The following is a 27,781-nucleotide window of genomic DNA, read 5'->3' as shown; positions in this document are numbered from 1 at the left end:
CAGAGCCACTGTCAGAAGACGTGGATCTACAAGTGTTAAAGGACTTGTCACTGTGACTATTTTTCACTATAGTTCAATGAATTCCTGGATGTAATGCAAAAAGCTCAGCTTGCTATATTTGTCAGAATAGCTTTCCAGGATCTTACTACAAACCATATATAAACCATATAACAATTACAGAACGGAAACAGGCCATCTTGGCCCTTCTAGTCCATGCCGACGCTTACACTCACCTAGTCCCACTGGCCCGCACTCAGCCCATAACCCTCCATTCCTTTTCTGTCCTTATACCTATCCAATTTTATTTTAAATGACAATACCAAACCTGCCTCTACCACTTCTACTGGAAGCTCATTCCACACAGCTCTCTGAGTAAAGAAATCCCCCCCCCCTTGTGTTACCCTTAAACTTTTGCCCCCTCTCAAATCATGTCCTCTTGTTTGAATCTCCCCTACTCTCAATGGAAAAAGCCTATCCACATCAACTCGATCTATCCACCTCATTATTTTAAATACCTCTATCAAGTCCCCCCTCAACCTTCTACGCTCCAAAGAATAAAGACCTAATTTGTTCAGCTTTTCCCTGTAACTTAGGTGCTGAAACCCAGGTAACATTCTGGTAAATCTTCTCTGTACTCTCTCTATTTTGTTGATATCTTTCCTATAATTCGGTGACCAGAACTGTACACAATACTCCAAATTTGGCCTTACCAATGCCTTGCACAATTTTAACATTACATCCCAACTCCTATACTCAATGCTCTGATTTATAAAGGCCAGCATACTTCTTTCTTCACCACCCTATCCACAAGAGATTTCACCTTCAGGGAACTATGCACCATTATTCCTAGATCACTCTGTTCTACTACATTCTTCAATGCCCTACCATTTACCATATATGTCCTATTTGGATTATTCCTACCAAAGTGTAGCACCTCACACTTATCAGCATTAAATTCCATCTGCAATTGTTCAGCCCACTCTTCTAACTGGCCGAAATCTCTCTGCAAGCTTTGAAAACCTACTTCATTATCCACAATGCCACCTACCTTAGTATCATGGGCATACTTACTAATCCAATTTACCACCCCATAATCCAGATCATTAATGTATATGACAAACAACATCGAACCCAATACAGATCCCTGAGGCACACCACTAGTCACCGGCCTCCAACCTGACAAACAGTTATCCACCACTACACTCTGGCATCTCCCATCTAGCCACTATTGAATCCATTTTACTACTTCAATATTAATACCTAACGATTGAACCTTCCTAACTAACCTTCCGTGCGGAACCTTGTCAAAGGCCTTACTGAAGTCCATATAGACAACATCCACTGCTTTACCCTCGTCAACTTTCCTCGTAACCTCTTCAAAAAATTCAATAAGATTTGTCAAACATTACCTTCCACGCACAAATCCATGCTGACTAGTCCTAATCAGACCCTGTCTATCCAGATAATTATATATACCATCTCTACGAATACTTTCCATTAAGTTACCCACCACTGACATCAAACTGACAGGCCTATAATTGCTAGGTTTACTCTTAGAACCCTTTTTAAACAATGGAACCAGATGAGCAATACGCCAATCCTCCGGCACCATCCCCGTTTCTAATAACATTTGAAATATTTCTGTCACAGCCCCTGCTATTTCTACAGCAACTTCCCTCAAGGTCCTAGAGAATATCCTGTCAGGAACCGGAGATTTATCCACTTTTATATTCCTTAAAAGTGCCAGTACTTCCTCCTCTTTAATTGTCATAGTTTCCATAACTTCCCTACTTGTTTCCCTTACCTTACACAATTCAATATCCTTCTCCTTAGTGAACACCAAAGAAAAGAAATTGTTCAAAATCTCCCCCATCTCTTTCAGCTCCACACATAGCTGTCCACTCTGATTCTTTAAGGGACCAATTTTATCCCTCACTATCCTTTGCTATTAATATAACTGTAGAAACCCTTCGGATTTATTTTCACCCTACATGCCAAAGCAACCTTGTATCTTCTTTTAGCTTTTCTAATTCCTTTCTTAAGATCCTTTTTGCATTCTTTATATTCCTCGAGCACCTCATTTACTCAATGCTGCCTTTTCTTTCAACCTAACAGGAACATAACGATTCTGTACCCTCAAAATTTCACCTTTAAATGACCGCCATTTCTCTATTACATCCTTCCCATAAAACAAATTGTCCCAATCCAATCCTTCTAAGTCCTTTTGTATCTCCTCAAAGTGAGCCTTTCTCCAATCAAAAATCTCAACCCTGGGTCCAGTCCTATCCTTCTCCATAATTATATTGAAACTAATGGCATTGTGATCACTGGACCCGAAGTGCTCCCAACACATACCTCCGTCACCTGACCTATCTCATTCCCTAACAGGAGATCCAACACTGCCTCTTCTCTAGTCGGTACCTTTATGTATTGCTGCAAAAAACTATTCTGCACACATTTTACAAACTCCAAACCATCCAGCCCTTTTACAGAATGGGCTTCCCAGTCTATGTGTGGAAAATTAAAATCTCCCACAATCACAACCTTGTGCTTACTACAAATATCTGCCATCTCCTTACAAATTTGTTCCTCCAATTCTCGCTCCCCATTAGGTGATCTATAATACACCCCTAAAAGTGTTACTACACCTTTCCCATTCCTCAATCCCACCCAAATAGTCTCCCTAGACGAGCCCTCTAATCTATCCTGCCAAAGCACCGCTGTAATATTTTCTTGGACAAGCAATGCAACACCTCCTCCTTTTGCCCCTCTGATTCTATCACACTGTAAGCAATGAAATCCAGGAATATTTAGTTGCCAATCACACCCCTCCTGCAACCATGTTTCACTAATAGCCACATCATCATATTTCCAGGTACCGACCCATACTCTAAGCTCATCCACCTTTCTTACAATGCTCCTAGCATTAAAATAGATGCATTTAAGAAACTTTCCACCTCTTCCTCTCTGCTTATCCCTAACGATGCGATCAACTTTTTATCTTTTTCTTCCTTCTCCCCTACATCTTCCGTCTGAGCGCTCCCCTTCTCTATCACCTGCCTATCCTCCCTCATACACACCCCGCCAGGATATTGGTTCCCCTAGGATTCAAGTGTAACCTGTCCTTTTTGTACAGGTCACACCTGCTCCAAAAGTGGTCCCAATTATGTAGAAACTTGAATCCCTACCCCCTGCTTCAATCGCTCAGCCACGCGTTTATCCTCCACCTCATTCCATTCCTACCCTCACTGTTGCGTGGCACAGGCAGTAATCCCGAGATTACTACCTTTGTGGTCCTTTTTCTCAACTGCCTTCCTAACTCCCAATATTCTCCTTTCAGGACCTCTTCTCTTTTTCTACTTATGCCATTGGTACCTATATGTACCACGACCTCTGGCTCCTCACCCTTCCACTTCAGGATATCTTGGACATGATCAGAAACATTCTGAACCCTGGCACCAGGGAGGCAAACTACCATCTGGGTCTCCTGATCTCATCCACAGAATCGCCTATCTGACCCCCTATCGAGTCCCCTATTACTACTGCCTTCCTCTTCCTTTCCCTACCCTTCGGATCTTTCCCCCAGGTAGGCTGTCCCCCCCCCCCCAACAGTACTCAAACAGGAGTACTTATTGTCAAGGGGTACAGCCACTGAGGTACTCTCTAGTACCTGACTCTTCCCCTTCCCCCTCCTAAACGTGACCCACCTGTCTGCCTCCCATGATCCCAGTGTGACCACCTGCCTGTCTCTATCAACTCCTAACTCTCCCTGACTAGATGAAGGTCATTGAGCTGCAGCTCCAGTTCCTTAACATGGTCCCTTAGGAGCTGCAGCTCAGCACCCCGGCGTAGATGTGGACTTCCGGCAAGCTAGGAGACTCCAGGACCCCCTACATCCGACACAGAGAACAACAAGCTGCCCTCACACTCATACTTCCCCTTTCCTCAAATAATAGGAAAAACTGAAACCTAAATCTACCTTGCTTCTCCCGCTTTCACCTAAGCCCATTGAGCCTAAGCCCTTAAGCCTTCACTCTGCTCCCGGCTCACTCTGCTGCCCACAAACGACACAAAGGAGGACTTCCGCTCTCTCTTTTGCCATTAAAGGAGAGAATGAGAGGTGAAGATATTTACAATGTTTAAAAATATGTCTGTGAATATGACATCCCCATTCATAAACTGGTGGCAATTACTACAACTTTTGGGGAGTTAAACTTCATGAAAAATATTGCTGCAAACCCATTTCTGCTGATCGGTATAGAACAGATAGCTGCCAAATTCCAGCAAGTATTTGGGTATGCCAAGTGATATTGAAATGGAAATAATTGATTTGCAAAATGACATCCAGCTTAAAGCAAGATCAAGGGATGGTGACTTTTGGGGGCTTTTCAGCAGGGAGAAGTTTCCTCATCTCACCACATGTGCACTAAAAGTCAGTGCCTACTTCGGGTCAACTTATCTATGTGAAATTGCATTTTCACAGATGAAAATTATTAAATCTATGTACAGGAGCTGTCTTACTGACAGACACCTCACAGACTATCTCAGACTGGCTGTCTGTAGTTTTGAGCTAAATTTCAGGGAACTAGCAGAAAGTATTCAGCCCCAGTCATCACACTCAGTGCAACAGTCATTTTTTAATTCATTTATTTTTCGTGTTGACATAAAATTAAATAATGAAATTTAGAATTAAATGTGTGAATTATTGTAATATTCTTAAAGAAAGACAGTTATGGAGTGTTTGCTATGCAAGTTACAGTGTTTTCTTGTTTGAATTAATTTGGAAGTTTGACAAAAGCATTTCATGTAATTCAAATACAATTAGCCCAAATAAAAGGCCTCAAATTAGAAGTACAATCTGAGCTGTTTTTTCCTTAAACAATTTAGTTGGGGGTAGATCTTGCCTTTCACTAAGGTCAAGGTAGGGGATCTCAGGCTTAAAATGGTTGGTGACCACTACTCTAGACTCCTTCCACTGTGTTGGTGAAAACCTTTTCTTTACTCCTCTCTTATTCTTTGACCAGTGTCTTTAAATTATTGCTTCTTGTTTTTGTTCCCTCTGTTAAGAGAGCAAGGCATTTCTTCTTTATGTAGAATATTCATAATTTCATACATTTTAATTTTCTGTTACAAAGAAAACAGCCCTAACCTATCACAAAGAAGTTCTGATCTCTTCTGCACACTCTCCAGTTCAGTCATGTACTGCTTGCAATGTGATCAAAGATGTGTGCATACTCAAAATACAATTTAACTAAGCGTACATGGAGCTCTAAAATTATGTCCCAAACTCACATTTTCTGATTCAGCTAATATAGCATCACCTATGTCATTTATACATGCTATTGACCTGCTTTGTTGCCTTTTTGGGATCTGTGCATTTACATTCAAGGTCCCCTTTGTTTCACCATACTCATTATCCATCCATCTATTGTGTTATTAATACTCAAGATGTATTACTTTTGGATTAAATTTCATTTTTATATTCATGTGCAATCCACCAGACACATCATCTTTTAGTTTGAAGCTTTCACCTTGCAGGTTATCACTAGCGAGTACCGTATATTGGTGCTTGCGACAGTCTGTACTCTTATCTAACTGGTCACTTTGATGCGGCACAAGCTATGCTGAAACCGTGGTGCATGGCGGGGAACATGCACACTGGGCAGAAAGAAAGGAACTAAAACCCTGCAACCTGGAAACAAGCTCTCTTTACAAACAGCTTTCAGTAGCGGGAGTATTGCTATGTTACCATTATCCTAATTGGTATTACTTATTTTTATAACGCTCACATTACAACAGTATTTGTGTATTTATTTTTCATTTTTTTTGGGACTACTGGGAAAGTCTCAAACATCAACCAGTCGATCGCAATCGATCGGTTGGTGACCACTAGTCTAGAGCTTAAAGCCAAAGTGTGTGTTAGAGCCAGAAAACCTCATCACGATGGATGGTAGTTGAAGAACAGAGACCCACCACGCTAGAGACATAGTGCAAGGTGTTGCAAAAAGGTTGGGATGCTCCCTTATGACAGGGCTGTTCATTATGAGTCAAACAAGGCTTGATACTGTGAACGAGCAACAAATCAAGTTTTACTGCAGCATGACCTAAGAGCCCTATTAAAATATATGACCTTAAAAATTACAATTAGGGCAGTGCTGGAAGTTTGGAGTTTTTTTGTGAAACAATGATACTGGATTTTGTTAGGTAACATATGAAAAGCTTACCTTGAAAAAAGTGTTCCCATGGCTACCCAGTAGAGCATCAGATTTCGGTTTGTTCTTGCTGTACAACGCATACATGCCAAATTGGTCTTGCTGTAAATGTATTAATAAAATACTACATTTTATTTCTATGTATGCTTTTACTATTTTTCATAATTCCAATGAAATATTGCATAAAAGGTAAAACTATAATGCAGCAAACCAATTCTGATGTTATCATTGTTGCATGTTAAACTAGAGTTAAATCAAAGACAAATTAGAAATAAGGGGAAAAAATTACCAGATTAAAATTTTAATTATGCTGCAAATGTTATTAATCAAATGCCTTCAAGAATTCTTATTTTTCAATTAGGTCTTTGTTTTTATTGCTGGTGAGCATTGTTGGTGGAATTGGGCAGCAAAGCAAAGATCTAAATAAACTGAGTTGAAATTTACTTGTTGAAACATTTTGATTGCTTTACCAAAGTCAAGCCACCTCTTACACCTGCTTTCCTAATTCCATTTATAGTTATGACTCCAAATAATAGAGTGTAAATCTACCACTTTTCCTACAGTTTGGCTAACTACAACTTTTGTTAATTACTTGGTTAGGCACAATCACAACCTACATCTAATTTGTAGTGACTCTGTGTTGAATGCCCACCTTTGCCTTACATTTTCCCTGGGAATCTAGCAGAAATGAGATCAGCAGAAGTACAAGGGCCTTTAGTGTTGCTACTCAATGGCTATTTATAAACCATGGCAATAGGTTGCAAATTGCCTTTCAACTGAGGTTTTGCAGAGATTCAGATTAATATTTGTATTAAAAAGACCTAGATGCTTCTTGAATTTAGTAAGTAAGCCAACAGAAAGTATTGTGAATGCGTACTTGTATACAGCATTTGTAAATTAGCTGTGATGGTAATCTATAAATTTAAATAAATTAATTTACACTCTGCAGGCAACACTTTACTGTGACTATTATTTATTGTTATCGTTGCTATGCAACAGGCATAACATGGAGACTTTTAACACCAAATATTTATCTCTGTCCCTGCTTTTGTATAACTGGAATAATAAACAATTACAGCCAAAGAACTCAATTGTAAAAGACACAAACAGAAAGGCAAAATTAGTTCCTAAAGATAATTTCTCAAAGGTTTAATCTCCAGTGCTGTTTGAAATAACAACTGGCTTGATGCTCAAAGGTGAAGCTGATGGCTGCAATTCCAAACATTAAGCACATTTAACAATCTGACACTCACATTGAAGATCTTTGCTCAGAGACAAAATATACTAGAAACAGTACCACAATTCCTCAATTAAAACACAATGAGCACAAAACCAAGAATTTACTTGCACAATACGTTTTTATGTCTGAGTCTAGATGGGAATGAATTGGGAGAACTAAGCAGGTATCCAGTTAAATGGAGGCCATAGGTTTAACTTCTTTAACTTTTATGATTAATGTATGTTTATTTAATTACAATAGATAAATCAAATCACCAACTAAAATCAGATCATTTATTTGTCAATTGAATTGAAGATGCATAAAACTTCCAATAGAAAATACCCATTCTCAGTACCTGGAAGGATTTGGTCAGTGGGTATTTCACAGCTGCATTTGTCTTTTTGCTCTGGTGTTGTCCTAATTATTTATTGCAACGAGCTCAGAGAAGCGCCGAGTATTTGATCAAAAGGCAAAGTAACCAATTAGAAATTTTCAATATTTGTTATCAAGACATATTGCAATTTAAGAATTAGAAAAAAAACTCAACTGCAATCTAGCCTGAATATACCAGTTCAATTTACTTCAAAACCTATAGAATGCTTCAACAACTTAACTACTGACATGAAGAGGAGATAATGTGGAGATGTGTGAATTCCATGCATTGGTAGGAAAAAATGAAGAATGGCAAGATATCCTAGAATCCTGATGCAATTATTGCAAGAAGTTAAAAATCAGAGTAGAGCTATTTGTAAATAGATCATGAGTAAAATTAAGGGTATAAACATTTGCTGGGAACTGAAACAAATAAATGTCCATTGCACAAAAATTCCACTGCCTGAAAAGTGTAATAGCATGGAATTTCCCTGATGCTAGCACTTGACCAAACTATTAAACCTGATATCCAACTGAACGGAAACCCCACCAACAATTTAACCAATGAAGCTAAAAGTTGTCTGATCATAAATATCATAAAATCACAGGCAACACCTGTGGAAAGAGGATCCATTCAAATCAAACCCCTTTATCAATACAAACAAGAGAAAATCTGCAGAAGCTGAAAATCAAAGCAATACACACAAAATACTGGAGGAACTCAGCAGGCCAGGCAGCATCTATGTAAAAGAGTAAACAGTCGACGTTTCAAGCTGAGACCCTACATCAGGACTGGAAAAAAAAATTGAGGAGTCAGAGTAAGAAAGTGGGGGGAGGGAAGGAAAAACCACAAGGTGATAGGTGAAACCAGGAGGGGGGAGGAGCTGGGAAGTTGATTGATGAAAGAGATACAGGCTGGAGAAGGGGGAATCTGATAGGAGTGGACAGAAAGCCATGAAAGAAAGAAAAGGGAGATGAGCACCAGTGATAGGCAGGTAAGGAGAGAAGGTGACTGAGGGAAACTGGAATGGGGAATGGTGAAGGCAGGGGGGGGGGGGCATTACCAGAAGTTCGAGAAATTGAAGTTCATGCCATCAGGTTGGAGGTTACCCAAACAGAATATGTGTTGTTCCTTTGACCTGTGTGTGGCTTCATCACAGCAGTAGAGGCCGCCTTGGACTGACATGTCAGAATAGGAATGGGAAGGGAATTAAAATGGATGGCTACTGAGAGATCCCACTTTTTCTGGCAGATAGAGTGTAGGTGCTTGGTGAAACAGTCTCCTAACCTGTGTCCCTAATATACAGGAGGGCACACTGGGAGCATTGGATACAGTAAATGACATCGTATGATTATATGACCCAGTCAAATGCCATTGATGCCAGATCCATCTAAGTTGCCTGCGACGTGGAGCCTGACACCAAGGAGATCAGGGAGGATGTAGACAAGAAGGTGAGGAGCCAGAGTTGGGTCAGTGTGATGTAAGAAGATACTCATTGCTGAGGTTGCTAAATAAGATACAAGCCCATGTGATTAATAGGATGGACAGAAATGTGGATGACTGGAAGAAGGGAGACATTTCTGGTTAGTTACTGGTGACGAATGGTGTTCCACAGGGGGTCGTTGTTCGGTCCACCACTCTTCATGTTATATGCTAATGATATGGATGACAAAATTGATGGTTTTGTGGCCAAGTTTGCAGATGAAACAAAGGTAAGTGGAGAGACAGGTTTTGTTGGGGGAGCAGGGAGACTATAGAGAACTTAAGACAGATAGGAGAATGGGCATAGTGGTAGATGGAATATAATATAGAGAAGTGTACGGTCATGAGTTTCAGTAGAAGAAAGAAAGGCAGTGACTATTTTCTAAATGAGGAGTGAATTCAGAAATCAGAGATGTAAGGGGACTTGTGCATCACTTGTGTAGGATTCTCTAAAGGGTAACATCAAGTTGAGTCGGTAGTAAGGAAGGTAAATACAATGTTAGCATTTATTTCAGGTGGAATGGAGTATAACAGCAAGTATGTAATGTTGAGACTTTATAAGGCATTGGTCAGAATACATTTGGAGAATTATGAGCGGTTTTGGGCCCTATATAAGAGGACAAAACGGTAAAGTCCAAAGAACCTCAGAACAGAAGGTTATCCCTTTAGAATAGAGATGAGGTTGAACTTTTAACAGGAGGATGGTTTATTTGTGAAATTCATTACCACAGATAGCTTTGGAGGCCAAATTATTGGGTATATTCAAAGCAGAGGTAGATAGGTGATTTATTAGAATGGGCATCAAAACTTATAAAGAAAAGACAGGAGAATGGAGTTGACAGGAAAAATAAATCAACCATGATATCCTGGAACAGACATTATGGGCTGAAAGGCATAATTCTACCCTAATGACTTAAGGTGTAATGATCTTAAATTAAAAGAAGTAAATTATCTAAGACTTCCTCTCATTTTGTTGTGATGATCAGTCACCAAAAAGCTCAGTTCCCAAAACTGTGATCCATATACCTCTCACATGGCTCATATACAAACTCAGCTCATTAGTTAACTCTGCTAACAGGTCCATGACTCAAAGGTGAGAAGGCCACCTTTCATAAACAATACAAGCCTAGGGATGGCATGCTTTGGGGTTTAACCAAACAGAAACATCGTGATGTTCCAAATAAAGAAACATCAATTTGACTGAATGCTGTGTGAATACTGCCCATACATAATTATCGGTCAACAACAAATAACAGATCATATACAGCATAAGGTTATAAAGCAAGTGAATTTACCTATTTCAGATTTATCAAACAATTATTAAAAGAAAGAAGAGAAAAAAAGGGCCCATTCCAGTTAGACCAGTCTAATTGTGCATATGACTGTTGGGGCTCTTCTTTCCAAATATAATTCCAAATATTAACATACATTAATGATTTAGATGAAGGGATTAAAAGTAACATTAGCAAATTTGCCAATAACACAAAGCTGGGTGGCAGAGTGAAATGTCAGGAGGATGTTATGAGAATGCAGGGTGACTTGGACAGGTTGGGTGAGTGGGCAAATATATGGCAGATGCAGTTTAAGGTGGATAAATGTGAGGTTATCCACTTTGGTGGCAAGAACAGGAAGGCAGATTACTATCTAAATCAGTGGTTCCCAACGTGGGGCATACTCCCCACAGGGGGGTAATTTGATTTTTAAGGGGGGCAATTCAAGAATGAGTTATTAACAGTGAATTTTTTCTAGTAAGTCTGTAAGTGAGTACGAGAGTGTGTGCGCGAGTTAATACATATGTGTATATACAGTATGCATACATAAAATATTTGTGTGTATGTACATGTGTAATTGCGTATGTACTGTATATATAGTGTATCACCATCATTACAACCATCAAATGGCTTTCATAATTAAATTAATGAATTGACTGATGTAGGAAGGAACGAATGAACAAGTCCAAACACGTAAGAAACTCGTACGAGGTCGCGCCAATGCTGCTTTTTGCAGTAGCTTTGGGTTCTTGGTGGTATAAAGGTGTGTACATTGCGTCATCTCTTTTAAACGGTGTGTCTGTCTTTGTATGCTGTAGAAACGAATCGGCATTGTTTTATTTATTTATTATTATTTTAATATCACTTAATGTTCTTTTTTTTACAATTTCTTAGTAATTTCTTCCTCAGAACTTTAACAGTCCTTTGGTTCTTTTATTTTTCTCTTTCATGAATGCCATGTTCTTTGGAAGCTTGTTTAACCCAAGTTAATGGTCTTTTAGGCTTCCTCCAGGTGAATAGTAGTTCACTTTTTGAATAATAAGAATTATATATCACCACAGGGGGCATCAGGATTTTAGAGGTGATTTGGTGGGGCATGGCCAAAAAAAGGTTGGGAACCACTGATCTAAATGGAGTCAAGTTAGGAAAAGGGGAAGTACAACGAGATCTAGGTGTTCTTGTACATCAGTCAATGAAAGCAAGCATGCAGGTATAGCAGGCAGTGAAGAAAGCTAATGGCATGCTGGCCTTTATAACAAGAGGAATTGAGTTTAGGAGTAAAGAGGTCCTTCTGCAGCTGTACAGGGCCCTGGTGAGACCCCACCTGGAGTATTGTGTTCAGTTTTGATCTCCAAATTTGAGGAAGGACATTCCTGCTATTGAGGGAGTGCAGCGTAAGTTCACAAGGTTAATTCCCGGAATGGCGGGACTGTCGTTATGTTGAAAGATTGGAGCGACTGGGCTTGTATACACTGGAATTTAGAAGGATGAGGGGGATCTGATTGAAACATATAAGATTATTGAGGGATTGGACACGCTGGAGGCAGGAAACATGTTCCCGCTGATAGGTGAGTCCAGAACTAGAGGCCACAGTTTAAGAATAAGGGGTAGGCCATTTAGAACAGAGATGCGGAAAAACTTTTTCACCCAGAGAGTGGTGGATATGTGGAATGCTCTGCCCCAGAAGGCAGTGGAGGCCAAGTCTCTGGATGCATTCAAGAGAGAGTTAGATAGAGCTCTTATAGATAGCGGGGTCATGGGATATGGGGAGAGGGCAGGAACAGGGTACTGATTGTGTATGATCAGCCATGATCACAGTGAATGGCGGTGCTGGCTAGAAGGGCCGAATTGCTTACTCCTGCACCTACTGTCTATTGTCTATTATCAAAAGCTGGGTATAACTGCGACTCAAGGTGCCAGACCCACTGTCTGCATGGAAGCACTCTCCACAGTCTGAACTTCCCTCAAAGTCCATCTTGAACAAACTGGTTCTCTCTCAGAAGTATTGCCCCTTCTTTCCTTGGAGCCAGACATCTGCGCATAGCACTTCTTGCAATGGGGACTTTCCATCCAACAACATTGTGCAGTATCTTCCCTTCTGTCCCACCCCACAGCTCCCGCAAAAAAAAACAGACTACTGTCTATCACAAATTTCTCTCCATCCCATTCTCTCTAGAAACTTCTCCAGATCCCACCATCCTGATTGCCTGACACAGCATTTCTAATTTGAGCAACGTGGTTTCTTATCTTTAGCTGAAACCAAAACATTCTACCAGCAGGACTCACTACTGTTGTAGAAAACTGCTAAAATGAAACACCTATAGCATAGCAGTAGAAATCTTAACAAGGGAATTACAGTTATTTTACAGAAGAAAGCAAAATACTGACAAAATTTTTGAAAGACTTCATATTTTTGACTCAGGCTGTATTCCAAATATTTAAATTAATTAATAGACACATTAGGAAATTCATTTTAATAGTGTTCCAAATATTTACCAGAAGTTTTCTATCCAAAGAGCTGTTCTCATCTCAGAAACAAGGTAATTACTTTTTGTTTTCTTCCTCCCCCCCCCCCCCACACACACACACATTGGGCTGCTGGGTTGTGATTCGTTGTCAGTTTCCTTCTCACTTAAACTCAATCCCAATCTTGAGACTGATTTTTGCAGCGACTGAACTATTTTTCAGAGGACAAGAACTAATGAAGCTAACAGTTCTCATACAAACATTGTGTACTCCAACTTTCAACACTGAAAATGTTGTTCTTTCATGTTGCTGTCCCCGATCTTATTTAGACATCATCTTTACAGCCATTAATTCCAGGACAATGAACATTCTACAATGCCAGTGTAAATCAGTCAGATCTTACCAAACATCATACTTCTGTAATTTTTATATTTGTTGATCAGTTTTCCTGTGATTATCAGTAAACTAAATATTTGCTTACATGTCTGAGGAAGCAATGGCTGGCACGTAATGGATGGTTAATACAACTTTCCAATTCTTTCAAGAAATACTGGCTGTGGAAATTGTAAAGTTTCTGTAAGTTTCCAAAGACAACACTGCGTTTCCCCCGCAGATCCTGAGGAAGATCCAAACGCTCCATCTCTGGGTAGTAGTTATCAATGATGTACTTGAGAGATTTAACATACTCACGCTCTGTGACAACCATCTCATCAATGATGTGCCTCAGTTTACTGTAATGAAAAGAACACATTTTACTGTTAAGAAATGTTTCAGAAAGAAGTGCTAATATTTTAACTTATAGAAATTTGTAGAACCCCAAAAGAATTAGCAACTCAAATCATACATTTATATAACCAAAGATTCAGCCTTTTGTTTGGGATAGTGAGAAGATGAGACTTTAACTTTTATTATGATTTAATAAGGTGATCATCTGATTTTGATTCAAGCAACCCTTTGATGTGGTTACCATTCCACATATGGAGCTTTGCTGAAATATAAATTCTGGAAAACAGATGTTAATTTTTTAAAATAAATGAATTTGCAAAATGCTCTGCTAAATCCAAATTTACTTGACTAAAAATAAAGTGGTGTAAAGAACACTTCCCAATAATTTATTTTAGTTGACCTGAATAGATTAAATTATTGTTTAGTTTGAATTCTTGTTAGAAGAATTGGATTTGAACCCAGGTCACCTGTACTGTAAAGCATTGTACTAACCACTACAATACTGCCATGTATTTATGAACACTAACATCAGTAATAGACAATGTTCCTTTGTTATATTAAGGATTCTTGTCACGTTCAAGCAGTCTACAACTCATATTCTCAATATTATTTATTACTTATTTATTTTCCTTTTTAAGTATTTGCATAATTTGTCATCTTTTGCACATTAGTTGTTTGCCCATCTTTATGTATAGTTTTTCATTGATTTCATGTATTAACTAGCACTTACTGTGAACGCTCACAAGAAAATGAATTTTAGAGCAGTATATGGTGACATGGTTCCAAGGTTGTCAAGCCGAGGAGTGGTAGTGGGGACAAACTCCCACCACCTAAAAGTGTTCCTCACGGCATGCGCCTCAAATAGCCTCTGACAACCAAGTCCAACTCCTGGCCTTCTCATGTGGCTTAGCCTCTAAGCCTGGAGGAACTGCTTCTACTGACAGAAGAAGGGTCGAAGGCGGGTCCTGGCACCTTAAAACCAGTGCTTTGAGTAGATGGAGCTCACCAGCCTGGGAAGGCAGTCCACCTAAGAGGGAAAACTCTGATTTCACACCTCTGCTGCCTTGCAGCCATACCTACTCATGGGAAAGGCTTAGGGAGGCTCCCTGATGACAAATCCGGAGCTAGAGTCCCTAAGGCAGTCCAATGTTGTCTTAAACCTTGTTTTGGCAACTCCTGCGATGACACTGGTGCCAAGCTGTATTAGCCTTTACCCTTCCCCTGGACAACATCAATGGCGTGGAGAGGGGAGACTCACTGCATGGGCAACTGCCGGTCTTCCATACAACCTTGCCCAGGCCTGTGCCCTGGAGAGTGGTCTCACAAGACTAATGGATGCCACACATGGTGACATATATGTACATTTATAATAAATTTACTTAAAACTTTAACTGAAACTGCTAGTTATTGAATCTAATTGTTACTTGTTACCTCAGAGAAAATAGTTTTATTGTACTCAAGAAATTTAACTATTTTCTTTATGAGCAACTGTTCCTAACAATCTGCATGAAAATTAAAGCAATTATGCATTACCTAAAACATCTGTAATCTGTGAATTGATATCACGTATCTGCTGCCTGAAGATATCTTTTTAGATTTGCTCCTTGTTTCTGCATCCTAACTAATGTTGTACTAGTACGTTATTGCCCTTCCACTTTTCTTGTTTCCCCACACTTTCTAAGGCTTTTATAAGTTAGAATATTTAAATTCATATCTTAATATAGCCTTTAGTAAAGACCCAGATATGGTACCTAGTGTTAACAGTTCAGCATTTTAAAATTATTTCTTCCTTTGAAGGTCCTTTTACTCAAAGGATCCAAGACTTGGAGTTCTTTTCCTCACAGCAGCACAAGCTGGAGGACAGTTGTTTAAATTACAATGGAGAATCATAAATTTAATGATGGAAAATACCAGTCCCTTCATGGTTGATATTGAGATGGTTCAGAAATAAAGAACCACAAAAAGAGGCAGCAAGTGGACAAACCTAAAATAAGTTAATAATTTATTTGCTAATGTGGTGGCAGAAACAAGTCCAGCAGGAGCATTGAAGAGATAAACACATAAATTGAGAAGGAGAAATGAAGGATTACAGCAACAGGAGAAAAACCGGATTTTCCACAAAAGAAACAGTGTTGCACTGAGCCATATTTTTATGATTCTATCAATGCAGAGAATGACCTGGGTTGTAGACATTTCTGGCAGCTTGGTGCTCCCAAATTTATATTCTCTGTATATGAACTTACCTTGAAGAAAAACAAATACAAAACCTCACTCTCCATAATCAATCTAAATAATTCTTTAAGATCTGGTGAAGGAATTAGAAACCACGAGCTGGCAAACATGATAGATCTTTTATGAAGTAAAAATGCTGACACTGTTTTCTTCTCAAAGTGGTGGCCTATCTGCCAAGTATTTCCAGCATTTGTATTTTCACAATACATCTATTGTTCTTGGTATGCTGATTCACAGTAGCTAATAATGGATACTTCAAAAATGGGCAACTAAATGTTTATTTTGTCCACAATTACATGAACTTCATTTTAGAAATGCTGAATGATAAATAACAACTTAATTTTTCTCTCCATAGATACTTGATTTGCTTGGTATTCCCAGCACTTTGTTTTCAGTTCAGTTACCAAAGGTGACTTTAGAAACTTACTTTACTTTTATGGTGTTTACATTACAGTCTTTAAAATTGTTAAAGTCTTTCCATTGACAAAGTGAAAATAAGCATAGATTTTTTTTTCCCAAAGGTGAAAGCTATTACATTATCTTGTTTTATTAAAATCAGTGATACCAGAGCAGCTAAGACCTTTCAAAGTCAGTTCTGAAAGATATTCAATCTGAAACACTTTGCACACATGCTGATAATCCTCGAGTGCTTCCTGCATTTTGTGATTTTTGAACTTTTGGAACAAAATTTCCAACACATACACTTCTTGGCTCTTAAAAAAACCTTCAAAGCCAAGTTCTTTTACATACAATATGTTTCATGCTCTCTCTCCCTCTCTTTTTTCCCTGTCTTCATCCATCATACTCCTGCCAGTCTCTCACCATCACCCCTTTCCTAATCAATCCTGTGGACAATTACTATAAATTTAAATAAAAAGAAAAGAAAAACTAAGATGACAATTTGATCAATGATTGCACTTAACTGGTGATACTGAAGAATATAAGCAAAATATTCAAGTTCACCCTATGGTTTATGTTCAATCAGGTCATTACTGAATATATAGTCCCTAAAGAAATGGGATATAATACAGTATCTGGCTGCATTCTTACTTCAAATCTTAACCTATTTAAGGCTGCTTGAAATTACATATGGCTACCCATCAAAATATTATTATGAATTGGTAGGCAACTTTTGAATAAGTGATTGACACTTTCTATTCAGATTCAGAACTAAGGAATTTCTTGTTCAAAATATTAGACAGCTTGCCATATGAAAAGAGTCAAGATGTTCAAAGTGGAGACACAAGAGAGACCGCATTTTTGTATGTGTTCCTCAAGACTTGCAAAACAATAAGTAATCTTACAAAGATTTTTTTTTGCAGAGGGGCTTTCCTTTAAAATTTCTCTATTTCTCACACATACAATTGAGACATAATCCTTGAGAAAATTGATTCTAAAAAGATTCTATAAGGATAATTGATTATTATCCTTATAATCAATAAGGATAGTATTTGAGAATGTTGCTGTACAGCTCTGAATGCACACAGTGGTCACTTTATTAGGCTCATTAATACAAATATCTAATCAGCTATCATGTGGCAGCAACTCAATGCATAAAAGCATGCAGACATGGTCAAGAAGATCAATTGTTGTTCAGACCTAACATGAAAATGAGGAAGAATTGTGATCCAAATGACTTTGACTGTGGAATGATTGTTGATGCTAGATGGGGTGGTTTGAGTATTTCAGAAACTGATCTCTTGGGATTTTCATGTACAACAGTCTCTAGAGCAGGGGTTCCCAACCTGGGATCTACGGACCTCTCGGTTAATGGTAGAAGTGCATAGCAAAAAAAAGGTTGGGAAACCCCCTGCTCTAGTTACACAAAATGGTGCATAAATAAAAGAAAAACATCTAATGAGCAGCAGTTCTGTGGATAAAAACGTCGTTAATGAGAGAGGGCAGAGCAGAATGGCCAGACTGGTTCAAGCCGACAGGAAGGCACCAGTAACTCAAATAACCATGCATTACAAGAGTGGTATGCAGAAAAGCATTTCTGAACACACAACACATCAAAACTTGAAGTGGATGGACTACAGCACCAGAAGACTACACGGGCTTCCACACCTATAGCTAATAAAGTGGCCACTGATTGTATTTAGCTGTTACTGGGAAATGACAGCTAATATTCAGAACAAATAGATGCTTTCCATTAACACTTCCACCATAATGCTTAGGCTTCAGTTAAAAGGAAATCATGTCTTCCTGTGTTTGCTCATAAGTATAATCTCAGGTGAATGATACATAATACACATTACTTCTAGATGAATTTAATACCCACCTAACCTCAGCCTTGGTCTCTGGTAAGGGAATATAACTTCTGTAACTTTCCGCTTGATTTTCAGCCCAAATAAACAATGGTTGCTGCCTAGAGATACAAGGTCTATCAGAAAGTTCAGTGCTGCTCACTTCAAGCCCTTTAATGAACACTCCTGTGCTTCCATGCTTTGCAGAATCAATAGAAGTTCTTTGATGTGAATTGTAACTGAATGTATCATTAGGTGAACAGTCAAAGTTCTGTGCATTATGTAGTAGCTTTGTCTGCTGTTGATTCTGGTGCTCTGGCACTGAAAAGCATTTGATTTTTTTATGAGAAAAGTTGACAATGTTTTCACATTTGGCTTCTTTATCAAACATACCCTGCATTTGTTTGCAAGCTTCTGGAGTTGACATATGAACAGAGGCACACACTCTTCCTTCTCCCATTTGATCAAAGCCCTGACAACAAGCAGTTGAATACTTGCTGGAAGTAGTTTCAGGAAGAAAAACTTCCTCATTATTTACAGTCCCATAACAAATGTCTGATGATTGTGGTGAGAATTTGTCTTTCTTCCACACACCACAATTTGTTGATCTGTTGCTTGCAGAATAAATACTACTGTTTGAACCTGCAATAGCTCGGTCACATTGTAAATTTAGCTTCGTACTATTGGAAAGCCTCCTGGGTCCTACTCTTAAATTCTCAGTTGTCATACTTTCAAATTTAGAAAGCTTATGATCCGATGACAATGACATTCTTGTCTGCAATGCAGCTTCTAGTTTCTTTTCAAAGATGAGCTTTGTCTCTTGGCATTTGGACCAAGCAAACTTCCACTGTTTCATTCCCTTCTCACTTCGTAATTCACATGCCAATTCTTTCATTTCTTGAAATTTAGAATCTGGAATTCCAGGATGTTGACAATGATGATTTTCCAGATATTTTACAATAGGTCCACAACATTCTGGTGAATAGCAATCATCCATACTGATACATGCAAGATGCCGCATACCTTCCAGAGCCCACGCATAAGCCTGAAACAAAGAAAAATGATCTTAACTAAACCAGCAGTAAAAGGCAACACTTCTCAAGACTGAGTTCAGGTCCACGCACAAAATATAGATAATATAAAGAGCTTTGACAGAGATATGCTCATGAATTTTACAAAGATTAATACAAAATTACCAATTAACAGCTTTAACAGGTGGCAGTTAGAAAATGCACAGGATTGAAAGAGCTGCAGAGGATCGTAGACTCTACCAGCTCCAACATGTTCATGAGCCTCCCCACCATTGAGGACAGCTTCAAAAAAAAGTGCAAAGAAAGTGATATCCGTCAATAAGGAACCTTATTTTCCAGACGTGCCCTCTTCTCATTATTACTAACAGGGAAGAGGTACTGTATTTGAGCCTGAAGATGCACACATTTTAGAAAAAGCTTCTTCCCCTCTGAAAGGATCATGAACTTTACCTCACTACTTTGTACTCTATTTGTGCTAATATTTATTACTGTAACTTGGAGTAGTACAAGTGATATAAGAGCCTGTTTGGATATAGTCCTCTAAACAATGCTGCATATTTCAACAAGTGTTATTTCTATTATGTTTAATGTGCATCACTAGCTAATAAGTGTAATCTTCCTAATGCATTTTATTTGGAAACTGTTACTAAGTACCATGGAAAAAAATTAAATTTCCATTAATCTAATTTATTCAGTGTAGCTTATTAATTAAAAAACAAACTGCCCATAATTTCATTAGTTTTATCCATGTGATAAATATGGAGGCCAACTGTTGAACATCTTTCAAGAGGGTAAGCCTTTGCAATACCCTGATGGTGTACCTAATAGGGCATTGAAAAACTGTACCTACCAACTGGCGAGTGTTCAAGGACATCTTCAATTTCTCCCTGCTGCAGTCAGAGGTTCACACCTGCTTCAAAAAGTAACAATCACACCAATGCTCAAGAACAGCAGGGTGAGCTGCCTCAACGAGTATGTCCCAGCTGCATTCAGATCTACTGTGATGAAATGCTTTGAGAGGCTGGTCACGGCCAGAATCACCATGATTCCTGCCATGATCCACCGCAATTTTTCTATCACCACAATGTCTACATCAGCATTCTCATCAGTTCTCCATTCATCCTTGAATGGCAAGTGTTGGTGCGTGGCCAAGTGGTTAAGGCATTCATCTAGTTATCTGAAGGTTGCTAGTTCAAGCCTTGGCTGAGGCTGCATGTGTCCTTGAGTAAGGCACTTAACTACACATTGCTCTGCAATGACACCGGTGCCAAGCTGTATGGGTCCCAATGCCCTTTCCTTGGCGTGGAGAGGGGAGACTTGCAGCGAACAATTGTTCAAGCATTAAAAAAAAACCTTGCCCAAGCTTGCGCCCTGGAAACTTTCCAAGTTGCAAATCCATGGTCTATCGAGATTAACAGAGGTCCAAAACCTCTCTCTGCAACTGGCACCCTGACTTCCTCAGTGTGAGACCACAAACAATGATATTGGAAATAACATCTCGACTATACTGACAATCAACATTGGTGCACCTTAAGGATGTGCGCTTAGCCCACTTCTCTACTCTCTACACACATGACTATGTGACTAGGCACAGCTTAAACAGCACCTATAATTTTGCATATGACACAACTACTGTTGGAAGAATTTGAGATGGTGATGAGAAGGTGTACAGGAGTGATAGGGGGGCAAATCTGTGGATGCAGGAAAGAAGCACGGATATTAGTTTGCCTCTCAGGTACCAGGGTCCAGGATGTTTCTGATTGCATCCACGATATCCTAAAGTAGGAAGGAGAACAGCCAGTCATCGTGGTACATATTGGTACCAACGACTTAGGCAGGAAAAGGGAGGAGGTCCTAAAAGCAGTCTACAGGGAGTTAGGAAGGAAGTTAAGAAGCAGGACAACGAAGGTAGTCACCTCGGGATTACTGTCTGTGCTACGTAACAGTGAGTACAGGAATAAAGTGAGGTGGAGGTTAAATGTGTGGCTGAAGGATTGGAGCAGGGGACAGGGACTCAGATTTAGGGATCACTGGGTCCTCTTTTGGTGCAGGAGGAGTGACCTGTACAAAAAGGATGGGTTGCACTTGAATCCCAGGGGGACCAATATCCTGGCGGGGAGGTTTGCTAAGGCTATTGGAGAGAATTTAAACTAGGATTGCTGGGGGGTGGGAACCAAACTGAACCAAACTGGAGGATGAGGCGGTTGACTCACAAACAGAGAAAGCTTCCAGACAGTGCAAGAGGGAGCATAGGCAGGTGATAGAGAAGGTATGCGCTCAGACTGATGGTTTGAGTTGTGTCTATTTTTATGCAAGGAGTATTATGAACAAAATGGATGAGCTTAGAGTGTGAATCAGTACTTGAAGCTATGATGTTGTGGCCATTACAGAGGCTCAGGGGCAGGAATGGTTACCTCAAGTACCAGGCTTTAGATGTCTCAGGAAGGTCAGGGAGGGAGGCAGAAGAGGTGGGGGCATGGCATTGTTGATCAGAGATAGTGTCACGGCTGTAGAAAAGGAGGAAGACATGGAGGAATTGTCTACGGAGTCTCTGTAGGTGGAAGTTAGGAAAAGGAAGGGGTCAATAACTCTACTGGGTGTTTTTTATAGACCACCCAAAAGTAAGAGGGACATTGAGGAGCAGAGAGAGAGAGAGAGAGAGAGAGATTCTGCAAAGGTATAATAATAACAACAGGGTTGTCGTGGTGGGAGATTTTAATTTCCCAAATATCGATTGGCATGTCCCTAGAGCAAAGGGTTTAGATAGGGTGGAGTTTGTTAGGTGTGCTCAAGAAAGGTTCTTTACAAAATATGCAGATAAGCCTACAACAGGAGAGGCTGAACTTGATCTGATATTGGGAAATGTACCTGGTAAGATGTTAGATCTCTCAGTGGAAGAGCATTTTGGAGATAGTGATCACAATTTTATCTCCTTTACCAGAGTGTTGGAAAGGGATAGGAACAGACAAGTTAGGAAAGCGTTTAATTGGAGTAAGGGGAATTATCAGACTATCAGGCAGGAACTTGAAAGCATAAAATGGGAACAAATGTTCTTAGAGAAATATACGTAAGAAATGCGGCAAATGTTCAGGGGATATTTGCGTGAAGTTCCACATAGGTATGTTCCAATGAGACAGGGAAAGGATGGAAGGGTACAGAAACTGTGGTGTACAAAGGCTGTTGCAAATCTAATCAAGAAGAGCTTACAAAAGGTTCAATTCTATAAAATTTGGCTGCCACTGATCCCATGTAGCAACAACAACTGTAACTTCAAGGAAGAAGAGTTGGTTTTCGAAAGCTCAAAAATGATCAAAATTATGGAAAGCGTTGTAAGAATAAACTTAAGTTTTCTATTTCAAAAACTTCCAACCTTAACATACTGGAAAGTCAGCCTGGGAATAGATTAACATTCTAAATAGGTACCTTAACAGTGAAATTCTGTATTGTGTTGAATTTAACTCATTTAACTTGTGTGAAGAGGTGAACACACTGATTCAAAGCTCATATTTTCAGATAAATATGTATCATTTTAATATCTTAGGAAATATAAAGGTCATTTTTTTCACAATTTAAAGTTTTATTGCACTGTTTAGTTTATGATGCAATTTAATTTTACACAGATTGTCTGTCAATTGCGTTAAATACATTACAAAAAGGATTTAGACAGGGCTTAAAAAGAATCTTTCCAAAACAGGTTATGAGAGAGTTTAGTTCCTGTGAACTATTCATAACCAGGACAGCTTACAAGTCAGAAATGCAGCTGCAAACCAAACTCTAACACAGCAGAAAATGGCTGCAACCGCACAGCAGCTGGCAAATCATTCCTACTAGTCTTCCAAATACTTGTGTTTGTATGTATGGGCTGTAAAGTTCACATTCATAATCTGGGGAGGACCTGTAACTAAAATATTGATTCACTTACTTGGTTGGAAATAAAAGAAAGAAGATAATATGCACAACCAGTGCACTACAATTTAAATACAGTAAATGTAATAAAACAGTGATTGCTTATATTATATGGTAATTAAAAGGATCTGAGATTCAATTACAGTTTCTTGCCAATGATATAAGCTGTGATAAATTGAGGCTTCTGATGCTAGTTCACGATTGAAATAGGAGATGAGACACAATCTCATAAAGTTCAAGTTCTTAAATCTGAAAGCAGACACAGATCTGTCTGGCAGATGGCTTGTCCAGGGGGAGAACCTAACATGGCAAGAGGAAATTACTGGGAGGGAGGGGAATGAAGAATGCAAGAGGCAAAAGATTCAGTATTATTTAATAATTCATGAATCACAGGCTGATCAAGGCTTTTATAGTCAGGGTTGGTAGTGAGGATAAGCTCCCATTATCTATTAAATGCTCCCAATAGTGTGTATTGTAAATAGCCCCTCACAACCAAGTTCATGTGTGGCTTAGCTACTAATCCCGGTAGAACCTGACTGACCAGAAGAAGGGGGCAAAGGCGGGTTACTGGCACCTTAAAACCAGTCGCTTTGGGCAGATAGGACTCCTCAGCTGTGGTTGGCAGCTCCATCTAGGAGACAAAATCTCTGATCTCAATCTCCGGCTGCCTTGCGTCTATACCCAGTCATGGGGAAGACTTGAAAGGTAAACCCCAAGGAAAAATCCCAAAGACAATCTCATGTTGAGTTCAGTGCTGAGTGGCAACTCCTGTGACGCTACTGGTGCCAAAGTGTATTGCTCAGTGCCATCAGCTATGTGGGTGGAGAACCTGCTACATGGGCAACAGATCGCTCTTTATATTGTACTGCCCTGGCATGTGTACTAGCTTGGTTTTAGCAGACATCTTTAATATCTCTTTGAAACAGTCCACTGTCCTTGCAAGCTTCAAGGTAGCCACCATTATTCTGGTGCCCTAAAGAGCAATGGCAACTAGCTCAAATGATTACCATCCAGTAGCACTAACTTCAACAATCATGAAGTACTTTGAGTGGCTGGTAATGGATCATATAAAATGCCATCTTCCAGCTACGCTGAACCTTTTCTAGTTTGACAATAGACAATAGACAATAGGTGCAGAAGTAGACCATTCGGCCCCTCGAGTCTGCACCGCCATTCTGAGATCATGGCTGATCATTCACTATCAATACCCAGTCCCTGCCTTGTCCCCATATCCCTTGATTCCCCTCTCCATCAGATATCTATCCAGCTCCTTCTTGAAAGCATCCAGAGAATTGGCCTCCACCGTCTTCCGAGGCAGTACATTCCACACCTCCACAACTCTTTGGGAGAAGAAGCTCTTCCTCAACTCTGTTTTAAATAACTGACCTCTTATTCTCAATCCATGCCCTCTGGTACTGGACTCTCCCAACATCTGGAACATATTACCTGCCTCAATCATATCAAATCCTTTAATTATCTTAAATGTTTCAATCAGATCCCCTCTCAATCTCCTCAATTCCAGCGTGTACAAGCCCAATCTCTCCAATCTCTCTGCGTAAGACAGCCCTGCCATCCCAGGAATCAACCTAGTGAATCTACGCTGCACTTCCTCAATTGCCAGAATGTCCTTCCTTAAACCTGGAGACCAAAACTGTACACAATATTCCAGGTGTGGTCTCACTAGGGCCCTGTACAAATGCAAAAGAACATCCTTGCTCTTGTATTCAATTCCCCTTGTAACAAAGGCCAACATTCCATTTGCCCTCTTCACTGCCTGTTGCACTTGCTCATTCACCTTCATTGACTGGTGAACTAGGACTCCTAGGTCTCTTTGCATTTCTCCCTTACCTAGGTCTCTTTGCATTTCTCCCTTACCTAACTCGACACCGTTCAGACAATACTCTCCCCTCATGTTCCAGCTTCCAAAGTGGATAACTTCACATTTACATTGCCTACCACTCAAACCAGTGTACTACAGTGATGCTACAGCCTTGGCCCTCCACTCTGTCCTGTCCTAACTAGAAAATGATGCCACACATGCCAAGATGTTGTTCATCAAATTCAGCTCAGCTTTTAACCCCCGAGAGGCTGCTGGGTAAACTGCCTCATTGGGACTTGATATCCCTCTCTGTAACTGAATCTTGGACTTCTTAATGGAAACATCTTTACAGCAATATCTCAACCCCCATCACGCTGAACACTGGTGCTCCCCCCACCCCCCACCAGGCTATGTACTCAGCCTACTGCTGCTCATGATACTGACTCATGACTGCACCACCAAATTCAGCTCAAATCACATCATCACATTTAATGATGGTACAAGTGGTTGGCCTCATTGGAAACAATGATGAGTTGGCATGCATTGAGGTGGTTGAGAGACTTGGCAAATGGTGTGAGAACAACAACCTGAGTCTCAACCTGGACAAATCAAAAGATTTGACTGTGGACTTCAGGAAGGTATAGGTTGACCATTCTCCATTGCACATCAATGGCTCTGCTGTGGAGAGAGTGAAGAGCACCAAGTTCCTTGCTGTGCACATAATGGACGATCTAACCTGGACTCAGAACTCTCTCACTAATGAAGAAAGCACAGCAGCATCTACACCTTCTGAGAAGATTGATGCGTACAAGGCACCCTGCCCCAATCTAACGACCTTCCATAGGAGCACCATCGACAGTGTCCTGTCTGGCTGCAAGTCATCAAACTTTAAGATCTTTTAGAGGATAGTTAAAACTGCCAAGAGAATCATCAGGGTCTCATTCCCCCTACCCCGTGACATTTACCGGGTGCATTGCAGAAGAAAGGCCAAACCTACGTTGAGGATCCCCACCATGCACCCCACTATTTCTTTCAGGCAGGAGGTAAAGAAGAATCGGGACTGGACTACTAGACTGTGTAATAGCTTTTTCTTTCGGGCTGTGAGACAAATAAATACCACCACCAAAGTCTCCTCACTAGGTCAGCATGCCATTTACTGTATACTGTACTGTTTGTCTGTGCTGCATGAACTTTGAATTATATTTTATTAACGTATTTATGGTAATATTTTGGTTTATGTGCTGGGCAAGTTATGTTTTGTGGGTGCACTGTGGTCCAGATAAATGTTGTTCTGTTTGGTTGTATATGTATAGTCAAATGATAATGGACTTGAACTAGTGTCATGTAGATAGCTAGGATGCAACAGCCATGACAGACCCTGACCAATGGAGGGTCTCATCAATCATCGCATTTTGATTCTTTGTGTAGTATCCAGATAGTTCTACAAACGTAGTAATAAATGGAAAACATTTAAAAATAAATACTTCTGCTGTTACATTTATGATAACTTCTTAAGATTTTCTTCAGTAGGAATATTGGTTTAAAATAATGATAGATTTGTCAACACTGAATACAAATTAAATGACAAAAATTTGTATCAAATTACTTTTGAAGCTCAGTAACTGAATCATATTCAGGATTCATGAGAAACTGATTGATTAGTGACATTTGTATTCAAAGACTGGAAATGCACACGAGAAAATAAAAAGTGACTTATTCCCTTTCTTTAATTCCGTTTTAGTCCAATTCACCAATCTCAAAAAACTGGTTCTTTACTGTCATTAACCAACACATACACAATGCTGGATGAATTCTGCAGGCCTGGAGGCTTCTATGGAAAAGAATACACAGTCTTGGGCTGAGACCCTTCATCAGGCCAAAATGTCGACTGCTTACTCTTTTCCATAGGTGCTGCCTGGCCTGCTGAGTTCCTCCAGTATTTTATTGTGTTGCTTGGATTTCCAGCATTTACAGGTTTTCTCATATCTTTACACTTTCTTACAGGCTATTTCTTACACTTGTAACATGCTAAATACATTCAGACTCATTAAAAATGATTATTATATATCTATGGAGTATTAATAGACTAATGTTTAAGCCAGCATTGGGCTATACTCACATCAAACTTTTGAAGTACACAGATAAATCTCAAAATTTCACTTTGTTCTTTGTTAATCAAAATAATACTGAAAAAGCAGTTTATTAGAGATAATTTCACATAACATAAACAGAAGTTCACACTATGCCGGTAATAAGTATTCAGAAATTGTGAACCATGAGATAAACAATATTGTGTAACTTGCAAAACAATTAAATTTGAGGACGTGTATGCAAAAAGTGCAAGCGTTTGAAAAGTAATAATATTTCAAACTATGTAAGCCACTCATCTTATGCAGGTGCATTCACTTTTCCTAAATCAGTTTTAAAATAATTCTTTCATTTTTAAATGATCCATTTCTGAGATAATCAACATTGTGAGGGGCCCAATGATGTGCATTCATCCACAAGACAATACAACACAGTCTGAAACTGGTGTTTGAGGTTCTCTGTACAAGAATCACTGAAACATAATTTCTACTATTTTCAGTAACATTGCAATGACAAACCATATGCCTTTAACTTATGCTTAATAGTAATTTCTTAAGAAACAATTTTGCTTTACCTTTTAACATAAAAGTCCTACAGAATAGAAAGCAGATTTTAAATGTACAGACAATGTACTCTAATTGTTGATTTTCCTTTAACAAAAACAAAGACGAATAGCTTTTTGTAATTACTGTATACAAAGTTAACATTTT

General features: G+C 39.4%; 1 protein-coding gene across 1 annotated transcript in view; it reads right to left on the bottom strand.

Moving 5' to 3' along the window:
* Positions 1-27,781, bottom strand: part of plekhg4 (pleckstrin homology domain containing, family G (with RhoGef domain) member 4) — a 176,607-nt gene that overhangs the window by 47,172 nt on the left and 101,654 nt on the right. Inside the window, exons 14-16 of the mRNA XM_059992425.1 lie at positions 18,263-19,272; positions 13,505-13,754; positions 6,225-6,314 (exon numbers count right to left, since the gene is read on the bottom strand). Coding sequence (XP_059848408.1) covers positions 6,225-6,314; positions 13,505-13,754; positions 18,263-19,272 — 1,350 coding nt within the window. The remainder of the gene's footprint in view (positions 1-6,224; positions 6,315-13,504; positions 13,755-18,262; positions 19,273-27,781) is intronic.

This window comes from Hypanus sabinus, chromosome 17 (assembly GCF_030144855.1).
Source record: "Hypanus sabinus isolate sHypSab1 chromosome 17, sHypSab1.hap1, whole genome shotgun sequence".
Lineage (NCBI taxonomy): Eukaryota > Metazoa > Chordata > Chondrichthyes > Myliobatiformes > Dasyatidae > Hypanus > Hypanus sabinus.
The sequence above is the reverse complement of the archived record's forward strand: the minus strand, read 5'-3'. Positions and strand labels throughout refer to the sequence as shown.